The sequence below is a fragment of the Stegastes partitus genome, unplaced genomic scaffold (genome assembly GCF_000690725.1).
Source record: "Stegastes partitus isolate 25-593 unplaced genomic scaffold, Stegastes_partitus-1.0.2 Scaffold673, whole genome shotgun sequence".
Classification (NCBI taxonomy): domain Eukaryota; kingdom Metazoa; phylum Chordata; class Actinopteri; family Pomacentridae; genus Stegastes; species Stegastes partitus.
The window spans coordinates 133,024-145,186 of record NW_007578404.1 but is presented as its reverse complement, the minus strand read 5'-3'; the positions used below and the strand labels follow the sequence as shown (position 1 = coordinate 145,186).

At 44.3% G+C, this 12,163-nt stretch overlaps 1 protein-coding gene across 1 annotated transcript in view; it reads left to right on the top strand.

Moving 5' to 3' along the window:
• The window catches only part of cpxm2 (carboxypeptidase X (M14 family), member 2), a 31,490-nt gene extending 19,814 nt beyond the window's left edge, over positions 1–11,676 (top strand). The window contains exons 6-14 of the mRNA XM_008290440.1: positions 982–1,132; positions 1,912–2,000; positions 4,202–4,325; positions 4,504–4,700; positions 6,537–6,716; positions 7,634–7,931; positions 8,267–8,406; positions 8,961–9,060; positions 10,715–11,676. Coding sequence (XP_008288662.1) covers positions 982–1,132; positions 1,912–2,000; positions 4,202–4,325; positions 4,504–4,700; positions 6,537–6,716; positions 7,634–7,931; positions 8,267–8,406; positions 8,961–9,060; positions 10,715–10,971 — 1,536 coding nt within the window. The 3' untranslated portion in view covers positions 10,972–11,676. The remainder of the gene's footprint in view (positions 1–981; positions 1,133–1,911; positions 2,001–4,201; positions 4,326–4,503; positions 4,701–6,536; positions 6,717–7,633; positions 7,932–8,266; positions 8,407–8,960; positions 9,061–10,714) is intronic.
• The last annotated feature ends 487 nt before the right edge of the window (positions 11,677–12,163 follow it).

Genomic DNA, 12,163 nt, shown 5'->3' with positions numbered 1-12,163 from the left:
GGCAGAGTCACTGATGTGGGAAATGATACCCCTACAGCAATTTAGTCTCTGCTACAAGCTTAGCTCTCACCCACTCAGCCACCTTTTGTGCCAAATGCCAACCCACTGTGTTGGTCTTTAAAAAATGTCAAAAGGTGTAGAAAGGGAACTCCAACAGCGCAGGCTGAAATTTGCAATAAACTCCCGGTGATATCAGGGTTGAATGACGTTGCGCAGGTGCCTGGATGGTTGTTTAGTGTAGGGTTATGAAAACAATGCATTTTAGGCATGATTTGCAGCTTTTTGTACAAGCAGAGCCTGAATACATACTTGTAGATAAGGGAAGACGACGTTTAGGGAATAAGGAGAGAACTCTGGAGGGCTCCGCATAAGAACAAAAAGAGGATGGGCAAAAGACATGTGTTTCTTTTTATAGGTTTCGTTATTAAATAGCTAAAGGGAACGTGTTTGCTTTTATGTTGGTTCTCTGGGACTGGGAAAAGGTCTCGGAAGACAGCCTCAGCTGCCGTTCACTTTACCGAGGGCCTGCAGAACTCGTCCGTCTATGTCGCTCACTCGGGTGTTGCAACATATGATGGGAATTTTGAATTTATTTAAGAATGAATAACCTTCATTGTAATCGTGCCCCACTAGATGAGTGCTGACTGTTTCACCTTCGTTCCCTAAACCTCCCTTCTTGGTCCTGCAAGCATGGATTGGTATTTCCTGTGTTCGTACCTTAAACATACTCTGTAAATTTGGATTAATTACACCAATCTAAAGCTGTTTCTTCATTGTCCGATGCAAGTTGTAGCTAAATTTGGAGTCGTAAAGCCTCTTAAACATGTCCTATGTATCTTCTATCCTTTTATATTTGTTTTTTTAGCACATTTCTTAGCATCTAATGAACAACACTTGATAGCAAACAGCATTCGATAAGCTACTTTTCTCTTGTTCTTGACTGTTTATTCACCATCCCGGTCCACGTGTTTGCCTCAGTAGATATTCAGCGGCAACAGGGAGAAGGAGATCCCAGTCCGGAACATCTTCCCAGCCCCCGTGATCGCCCGATACATCCGAGTCAACCCTCGCTCCTGGTTCGGCAGCGGCAGCATCTGCATGCGGGTGGAGATCCTTGGCTGTCCTATGCCAGGTGACGGGTTTGTATGGACAAAGCAGACGGATGTTAGAAAATAATGGCTAGCTTTGTAATTTCCCTGGAACGTTTACATTTTTAAAACAATAGAAGTTTTGAGCAGAGAGGTCGGTAGAAATTACCCACAGTAATTTGGACACTGTTTCTGGAAAGACGGGAGTTATTAATGCACAACTGTTGAATGCCAGGGACACAAATTATTTAATTAGAATGAATGGGAGAAAATACACCAATCAGCCACGATGTTAAAACCACTGACAGGCTGAACACTGATTATTATAATGCAATGTTCTGTTAGGAAGCCCTCTGACAATCATGGACACCAAAAAAAAACTGCTCAGGAGCAGATCAAGGAACTCTGTAAAGAGCCTGAGGTGCTCCAAACTCCCCGGATCCCCGTCCAATCGAGCATCTACAGGATGTGCCAGAACAAACCGACCCACGGAGGCCCCAACACCTATGACCCCAAGGATGTGCTGCTGACGTCCTGGTGCTAAACGCCACAGGACATCCTTAGAGCTCCTGTTTCCATGCCCTGATGGGTCAGAGCAGCTCAGATCAGAACAACACTCCCCAGGTGGTTTTAATGTTGTGGCTGCTCTGTGTATATTTCTTTGTGTTTTTGCCTTAATCTGGAGGAAACACTTGACATCTCTGGCAGCACCTGGTGTGACTGATCATTCCTTTCCTTCGGTATCATTGCACATAAAAACCAACTAATCCACCTCTTTTAATCTCTGAACATCAACAACAATATGCAATTTTATTCCTCACAGACCCAAATAATTATTACCATCGACGCAATGAAGTCATAACAACGGACGACTTGGACTTCAAACATCACGGCTACAAAGAAATGAGGCAGGTGAGTCACAGCGAGCACATATCAGGACACTTCAGAGGCTCTCCTTTCCTATCCAGCGAAGACGACCAGAGCATGAAGCAGTAAAACATTTTAGTGCAAGCGCGAGCCGACACCAGTCAAGTTGTGTCCTTTGCAAGAACAAAGCGTTCAGCAGAAACAAACGAACCGAGCGCTGCCAGTCGCATAAAGATGCATAAAGCATCTCCGGGGTTGTGTCATTACTTATTCATATAGTTGTCATGAACAGAAGCCTGTTTGTACTGAGGAGGAGGACAGCTGTATTTGTCACCGTGTTCGCTGCGCCTGAGTTGTTGTGACGCCACAAGTGCTGTGAATTGTAATCTCCTGTAACGTAGCAGCACCCCCTCGCCACACAGTCGACTACAGGTGTCCCCGACTGCTGCTTAGCACACCCACGACCAGACGTTCCCCCGTTAACGCTCCCAACGTATGCCGACTTCTTCCTCTGACGTGACAGCACCGAAGCGCCGCAGCAGGAGTTATCAAAGCCACTTGCTTCTCTTTTCTTTACCTTTTCTTTACCTTTGAGGCTAATGCGTGTCACGCGGGGTGTCCAGCCTCAACGGGCCCGCACAAAGAAAAGGACTATTTTTAAAACTCCCTTTTTCTAAAGCCTATTCACCCCTGACATTTCGCTTCTCCACGTAGACGCCGGCGTCTCCCGCTGCATCGGTTTAAATAGTGCAGTGGCAGAACTTTAAAGTGGGAGAAGCCCATTGTGGCTTCTCAAATGAAAGATGGGCCCCGCGAGAGGAGGGAAGAAAATTTCCTCTATCGCTTCTTAAGAATTTCTTAACTTATTGTGATGCTGATATTGCCAGAGTGTAGGCATTTTGGCAGACTTTATAAATTAGGAATCATTCTTTTTATTGCAGCATTAGCCTATACCTACTACATGCACATTAAAGCTTCTTCTGCCCGATTCGGTTCTACGAGAATTAATAAAACACAAAGAAGTAACAGGTGGGGTATGTAAAAAGGTTAATATCCCACATTGGGTTTGGTAAATAACACGGTCCAGGTATATTTGTCAGGGGAACGTCGAGCTTTATTAAACTGAGAGCAGGAATTTCACCGCCGTTATCAACAAAACCAGACATTTGTTTAATGATTCACTAGAAAAGTCAAGATTCAACCCAGTCGTAATTAAAACCTCCTTAACGGCTCCTGGAAGAACGAGCAAACACAGATTTGTGACGCAGTTGCTTCTGCTAACATCTGGTTAGGCCTTTTTTTTTTTTTTCCTGATGCGCTTCTTCTTCTTCTTCTTGCGCTCGTGCCCGTTTGGGTAGATGATAATTGTGACTATTTTAATCAGCCACTCCATGAGGCCGTCTTCATAATTGCCTCGACTGCTTGTGCACAGCCGCCCTCACCGGCTGGAGTGTTATTAAATAAGGTCCATGACACGGCGCCGGCGATATTGTTTCTGAAATTTCCAATAAGGCGGAGGTTGTTTTGTCGTGTTCCGAGGCTACAAGTTCCCACTATTAAAAGCAGAACTGCAAAACTGAAGACTGAAAATGAAAAAATCTGATGTTCATGACTAAATAAGCGGCGGTTACTTACATATTATTATTATATAGTGTAGTTTAATCCTCAAAAACAAGTTTCATCTGCTTGTTCAGATTTGTGGTTGGTGGTTTGATCAAGTCTGACTGATATTAACCAAACAACTCACCTCATCAGATTCAAATATTGTTAAAAACTGAGCGTATAAAATGACTTTTTCCTGAATTAAAGTCTTCGGATGTGCAAAAAGAGCATAAGAAAAAAAAAAGAAGCAGAAATCTGTAATTAAAAATGATCAAAACTGCTCGAACTTTGGCAGAAAATTGCACAAAGAATGTTCTGGTTGACTGATTAACCAGTAAAATAAATGAAAAATAAACTAAGGTACGTCTGCTCACTTGTGTCAGATCTCAGTCGCTGTCCACTTGTCATATTATGATAAATATTCAGACTTTCTGTTGTTCTGAGCTCTTTTGTGACCTCATAAATTGCATATATGGCTCACTGTGCTTTTTATTGTATGAATAAATGTATATTTTGATATTTTCTACCTCTCTAAGAGTCTCACGTTAACCCTAAAGGTGATGTAAATGATTCAGTGTAGTTTTAATTTGAATTTTACACATTTGATCAAAACCTGAGCCTTCTTTTTTTTTTACCTCCTGCAGCTGATGAAGGTGGTGAATGAAATGTGCCCCAACATCACCCGGATCTACAACATAGGGAAGAGCCACAGTGGCCTCAAGCTGTACGCAATAGAGATCTCCGACAACCCGGGAGAGCATGAAGTCGGTGAGTGTTCCCTCGACGCAGCAGCAGCGTGGTTCAATGCAACAGGACATGATCGCACAACTCAATGTGAAAAAATAACATCAGAGACATCACACGAGACCGTTCTTGCAATGACTGTATAATTAATCTCCCTCCATCTCCCCCCTTGTCTGTCCCTTCATGTGAACCTGACGACCAGGTGAACCAGAGTTTCGTTACACCGCGGGTTCCCATGGTAACGAGGTGCTGGGACGAGAGCTGCTGCTCCTGCTGATGCAGTTCATGTGTCTGGAGTATCTAGCTGGGAACCAGCGGATACGGCACCTGGTGGAAGAGACCAGGATCCATCTATTGCCATCTGTCAACCCTGATGGGTATGAGAAAGCCTTTGAAGTGGTAGGTCTGCAGGACAGCCATTAGTGATCCCACATCACGAGCTGGCCTCTGGTGAAAACAGCAGCGTATCTGCACGGCAGGCCTCTTCCTGATAAAAGTGCACGCGGCGCAGGTGCACACCAGAGAATTAGCTTGGACGATCCGGTGGAATACATAAAATTAGCATGCTGTTGCTTAAATCATTTGCAGGCTTGAGATTAAAGGAACGACATTAATGAAGCACAAGCAAATAATAAAGACGAGTCAGAGAGTTCAAAAACAAGTCTGACGGCGCACAGTCGATGAGTTCATGCCGTTTGGAGACTGATGTGTGAGTGCACTATACATGCTGTAACGCTCTGCTTCACAAAAGCTAATGACATGTCTAACAACCGACTTCCGTGTCAGCCGGCGCTTAAAAGTGCGCGTACATGAATAGTTAAAAGAGATGAGCCTGTTCAACCGTGTGAGGCCTATTGAATTGCGGCAGACGGACCATTTTTAGCTCAAGTAATCACATTCTGTGAAGGCTGATGTAGTGATTAATGCTTCTTCTCAGCTATATTCTTTATATTTACTTTTATCAGGTGGCTTTCTGTCATTTGAAAGGGTCAGTAATAGTGCTAATGGTGCTGCACCCACTCAGAACAAAGCTTCGAGCCTCTGCCAGCTCATTGATTTGGTCCTCTGGGTGCACAGAGGCTTTAAAGTTGAGTTGGCTCCCACCACCCTTAAACCCCGATGAAACCATCGCCGCTTAGTCCGAGCAAATATCAAAGTGGACGCTACCAAACTGGCCACACATGGCAAAGAGACAAAGTAAATTGCTCCGACAAGCGAAGGACTCAGATGTGTGTTTTGTCTCTGAAACAGCTGAAAGAATATTGGGGCTTTGCCGGCCAGAAACTGCTGGGTGTGTGCATGAGCTAAAAGTTAGCCATAACAACGGGAATAGCCAGCAATCTGTCCTGACAGATGTGCTATCAAGCAAGATTGTTGGGTTAGCGAGGTGTGTTGAGTCTAAAGCCTGATGCTGCATCGCTAACCTGCTCTGGAGGACTTTAATTGGCTGTAAGAAGCATTTAGCATCTCTTTTCCTGATCATACACTCTGTGAATAACAGATTGTATGAGGAAATATATACGCTTTCAACTGGTGATGTTCATTTATTCAAGCAATAAAATGAATTTCGCTCTGATTTTAACAAGAACTAAACAGATTTCAATGTAGCTTTCATTACAAGAGTGCCCTTGATTGATTATCATGTTTAAATGTAGCTCTGGCAATGAGTCCCAAAACAGCCACATTCACTTTCACAAGTCAGTATTCTCTACCAGCATCCCTCTCTTGCTTCATTTGCACTAACAGTTCTTTTTACTTCAGTAAAATGTTACATTCCTCATAGCTTTCCATTTTAACAACCTCTTGACTGAAGCAGGCAGCATGGGATCAACCCATTTTTTGGCAGAAGAAGAGTCAGGTGACATGAAACGCTTTGTTTCATTGGTACAACGACTGGTGAAGAAACCATGGCTTAACAAAAAAAAGTTGGGTTTTGTTGAGCCAGCGAGCACCAAAAGAAAAAGCCTGGCTATGTCAAACTTGCTTCCTCGGTCCATTTAATCACTCCAAAATGAGCTAAAATTACTTGAAGCAGCTTTTTGGTTGCTGACTTTCCTCCATGTTCCTTGTTTGCATGCATTGCTGAGCTTTGCTACTGGCAGGGGGTCAGCAGTATTGTCATGTCTCTAAATGCTGCTGAAGCGTCATGCAGTCTCTGCCCTTGACGCCTCGGCTGAGGACGCCTTTCATTTTCTCCAGATTTCCCACCAACTGCGTTTCTTTTCTTCTGCTCAGGGCTCAGAGCTCAGTGGCTGGTCCCTGGGTCGATGGAGCAACGACGGCATAGACATCCACCACAACTTCCCCGATCTCAACTCCATCCTGTGGGACGCGGAGGCCAAGAAGTGGATTCCTCGCAAAATGTTCAACCATCACGTGCCCATCCCAGCGTGGTACCTGTCCAAAAACGCCTCAGTGAGTCTTATTGACGCTGTTAGATGGACTGTTTGTGTTGTGTGTTGAGCTCTGTCCAAGTGAAGCCTTGTAGGTTCCTGATGAGGGTTTACAGCAACGCCTCATATCTGTTAGACAGGACAGGAGCACTTTATTTTACTCTTAGACTCTTCTGTGTCTACTTACAGCTTTCATGTGACATTTTATCCTCCATGTGCTGCAATAATGTGATTGCCATTTAGTTTCCAGTGTTTTCACCTCCACATGACAAACTGTGACACTGTTTTCTTGCCCTGCTGCTCCTCCAGCGCCACAAACAAATTTCACAGCAAAGACCGTCAGCCTTTTGAAAAGGGTAAAACAGTCACGAGGGCATATCAGCGACGGCTATTTCGGGAGGCGCGGATGCGTTTTCTATGTGTGACGAAGAGGCTGTGAGCGAAAATATACCCAGCAATCTATTAAAAGCTCATCCTCACGAGTGTTTTGACGTTAGTGGGATCCATGAGTGAGTCACACACAGCCTCCAGAATAGCTGCTGCAGCTGCAGAGCTGGGATCCCCATCTGTGCTCACAGGGCTGTGAACACCATCCTCGCCTGCCTGGCTGACTGGTCTGACTGGTTTGATTGTATGAGCCCGAACAGCAGGGGCAAGTTGGGTTTTTTTAATCAATTTCTCGATTGCAAATACAAGCCTGCTTCCTGTGTTCCTGCTTCTTGATGAAAATTTCCTCACTTCTCAGAATAAATATTAGGCGAGAATTCATTTACGGCGCGGATTCTGTGAACAGCCTTTTCGATAGCTTCGTCATTTTCTCCTGAGAGCGCGTCGCAGTGAAATCACTTTCAGCGCGAGGGGAGTTAATTTTGCAATTATAGTACTGAGATGATTGCCTGAATTATATTATCCTCCCCTCTTCTGTGTCCCCCGCCGCAGGTTGCCTTGGAGACGCGAGCGCTGATAGCATGGATGGAGAAGATGCCCTTCGTGCTGGGTGGTAACCTCCAGGGAGGGGAGCTGGTGGTGACCTTCCCGTACGACAGAACTCGCTCCCAAGGAGTGACCAGGGAGCAGACCCCCACCCCGGATGACCACGTCTTCCGCTGGCTGGCATTCTCCTACGCGTCCACCCACCGTCTGATGACTGATGCCAACCGACGGGTCTGCCACACGGAGGACTTCGCCAAGGAGGACGGCACCATCAACGGAGCGTCCTGGCACACTGCAGCCGGCAGTGAGTGTCCAGATCTGCTCGGGTGTTTTCTGACTGATCCTAACACTGTGTTCTACAGGATTTCTCTGCTCAGCTCTGAGCCCCCTGAGCTGTAGCTTTGTTTAGCACATCTCCATATTCAGCACTGAGCCCCCTTTGGCTCTTGCAAACCTTCTAGGTTTTTAGCCCGAAGCGTCACGAGAGAATTCAGAACACAAACAAACAAAAGGAGTGCTTCAAATCCATTTCGCTCTTAATTATCACCACAGTCTCGGCCAGTAGGTGCACTAAATCCTCACCTAAGTTGATGCTGGCCTACAGATATGTCTCTCTTTTTTTTTTTCTTTTCTTGGCAGGTATGAATGATTTCAGCTATTTGCACACCAACTGCTTTGAGCTGTCGATGTATGTGGGTTGTGACAAATTCCCTCATGAGAGCGAGCTGCCTGAGGAGTGGGAGAACAATCGCGAGTCTCTTCTTGTCTTCATGGAGCAGGTACAGAGGCGAAGTAGCCCCCGCAGCTCACACACACACACACACACACACACACACAACCTCAAACACATGCTTTTTAAATGTTATTTGAGCAACATGGTTCCTGCTTCTTGATGAAGTACTTGCTTAAAAGTGCCTCATCGATACCATGAGATGAGCACATCCTCTACACGGAGCCTACTGAAGGGAAGCTTAATTGTCAAACACTTCAGTGGATGTAATGAAATTTGCAGTAGAAGTTTATAGGAGCCTAATTTAATCGCTAAATCCTCTGAAGACGAAAAACACAAAGCTAAATATATAAAAGTTATGCTGTACTCTCTCCAGTAAGGGTCTGCAGAGGATTGGGCCCCATGCTGAGCTTTTTATTTAAATATTGATGCTGGAGAAGGAGGAGGAAATATATTACAACATCCTTAACTGAGGATCATACATGGTCATGCATTATACATCCTTATCATCTCACCATGCATTATTTATTACATGAATTTATGCAGTAAATGTTGCGAAAATTTAGGGCAGGATTCACACGTGGCGGCATGTGTCGTGCACAGGTGCATCGTGGGATTAAAGGCGTAGTCAGAGACCTGCAAGGCCGTGCAATAGCCAACGCCATCATCTCCGTGGAGGGCATCGGACACGACATTCGCACAGGTAAGTTCATCTGATGTGTGATATCAGCTGTAAATGGTCAATCAGAGCCAAATAAACACGTTCGCCTCAGAATCCTGCTCAGTTTGAGATCGTCTAGACGCCAGCGTTTGTCACCGTCTGCACACATTTTTCCCTTCATCTGAATTTTTATGTGAGTAAGCTGAGATTTTGTCATCGAAGCAGAAGCAGCAGTCTCGGAGCGCGCTGACTTCACCGTCTCCACACTTCTTATTCCTCAGCAATGAGTCACTCTAGCGTTAAGTTAGCGTTTCAGTATGAGACGGAATGGAAGGCATAAACAAAAGCAGGTGATGTGTTTTAGCAGAACCGCAGGTCGGAGTCTGACTCAATTCACAGTCAGAGCCAGTGTCTGTCAAGGCCTCCTGCTCTGAATTTGACTATCGATTGTGAGCCCTCAAGGCTGATGTCTAAAAAAAAAAGAAAGAAAGAAAGAAAGCAGCCTCCAGAGCCAAAGTAGTTTTGTACTTAGAGCGTGAAATCAAATGTCCAAGAGGACATTAGGCATTATTATTCCTGGAACTAAGTATAAGTCACTGCTTCCACTCACAAACCCTCGCTATTCTCAGTTACAGACAGCGAAGATTGGAGGCTATTTATTCTAAAAGTTGTAGCTTTTTCATCTGTTTCGAATTTGCCTTGGAACTGTGAACCTTGAGAAGCAGACGTTTGCGAAAGCAGTTTTTCTTTTCATCAAGATGAATCAACTGCAGTCACAGAGAAGCTTCGTTCAGCCGACACACAGACATGTGAAAGGTGTTTTTCCTCAGTGAAAATTAGCTGATTAGATTTTTACACGTAAGCAGTTCAGGAAACAATCGGATTCCCTTTTCTTTGCCGTCTAAATATGAACAATGTGGATGTAAAACGTTGACTGCAGCAGAGACAGACCTGCCATCATGTTTCGTTTGTCTGTGCGGCTGTTCAGACGTGTCAGGTGGGCGTTTGGATGAGTCAAAGCTTGACAATATACCCACAAGAAGAGGCATTCTTGCAAACCCAGGTTCAGCACAGGGAGTCCAAGAAAATCAACATGACAAAGCAGAGCTATTTTTAAAACATCTAAACAGGAATCCAGAACACCACCCTCCTCAAAAGTGGAACGCGCAGGACTCTCCGACATTTATTTTAGGCTCCAAATTGAGGCTTTTATGATGCGTGCTCTGTTTCGTTTTGTTTTTTTTGCCATTGCTTAGTCGGTTGTTTAGATACAGATTTCTGGGACAATATTTGCATAGTGCTCCTCTTGCAAAAAATAACATAACAGCTGTGCTTCTTGTAATTGAACCTAAATGGTATGTTTACATGCTCCTTCAGAGGCAAACATGTTTTACTAATGATGATGCTCAGACTGGTAATTTGAATTCCTCCACTAAAGGGAAATTAACCCTTTTTTTTTTTTCTTTAAATCACCTCCCTTTTCTAGTTTCTGCTCTCCTGAAGATATTTCATGTCAGACTGGCAGCTTATATTTATGAAATTTCTTCTCTGTTAATATTGCCTGAAGCTCAGTAGGAAAAAAAAGAAGAAGGTCATGCACTTGCACCCAGACACAATGCCCGCTGCTCTTTGCTCGAAGCCCAAACACAAAAAATATTTATTTATTTGCCTGTGCGTGTGCTTGTGTGTTTTCCAGCTGCAGATGGCGACTACTGGCGCCTGCTGAACCCCGGAGAGTACAGAGTAACAGCCAGGGCCGAGGGCTACAGCCTCGCCAGCAAGAAGTGCGAGGTGGGCTACGAGATGGGCGCCACCAGGTGCGACTTCACCATCGGCCGAACCAATCTGTCACGCATCAAAGAAATAATGGAAAAATTCAACAAGCAGCCCATCAGGTTGCCTGTCAGGCAGCTCCAAGCTCGCAGGTCCAGAGAACGACGTCTGGGAACATAATGACTGCACGGGGAAGCCGGAGGAAGAATTCAAAACAAACATCTGCTCTGATCAGACTGGGGTGAAGTCCAAAGCCCCGGGTTTGGACCTGTGTCAGATTCCTCCAGAGTGCTGTCAGTGGAATTAGTGTTTGGAGACTGAAAATGTGGATTAATTTAACCGGGGCGCTTTATTTTATTTTGTTTTTTATTTTGTTTGGTCACGTTCGGTTTCATCCCCAGACATAAGCTCCCGCTGGTGTCATCTCAACTTTTGCTCATATCTCCGGTAAACATTTACGTATTTCATTCTGTCAGAGGCCAAGTTTGTTTTTTTACAAAAATATTAAGACATCTTACCGCCGCTCCTGGTGCCAGCTACAAATACTGATATTTCTAGTAACATTAGAGCTTATTTTTTTAAATAAAAAAGAAAACTGAAAGACAAATTACAGATGGGAAATCTGTGTTAGCATCTCGTTTTAGCCACTGTGAGGAACTGCCATGAATGTCACTATGTACATACCTATTAACTTATATAACACTGTCATGTAAACCTCTACAAAAGCTTTATTACCTGCACTTGTATAATGTTCAGTCCGTAAAGACGACTCGCTGACTTGGTGACCTTTTGTGTGTCATTGATGCATTTTTAAAAAAATAAAAATACATTTTTGCTTTTAGTTATTAAATAAAGACTATGTTTGCACAAATTAAACATCTTTAGTTAATGATGTGATAATTTGTGGACTTTACTCGTGTTCGTATCACACATTTCATACAGAATTTCAGAATAATGTGTTTAATTTACAAGATGCTTCATGGACATTTGGTAAAACACTAATCATCTGATGCATTTTCTTTTCATTTATCAATTAATAGGGCAACCAGGATGAAAAATGTGAAATTAATAACTGTTAGAAATCTTAATGTTTGTCTTCAGGTAAGTGAAGAGTACACCAGTATAACCAGTTGTTTAATATTGTGTGGGACTGGATACAGGACCTCTGAGGGTGTCTGACAATGAGAAACTGACCGTATCATCCTTTGGGTCGTATGGCTTGCAGGGTGGGGCCTCCACGGATCGGGTTTGTTTCGTGCAGATGCTCCATCAGATTGGGATGTGGAGAGTTTGGAGGCTGGGGTAACGCCTCAGGCTGTTCTTCTTGTTCCTTGGGTCATCCTGAGCAGTTGTTGCTGGTGGCTGGAGTTGG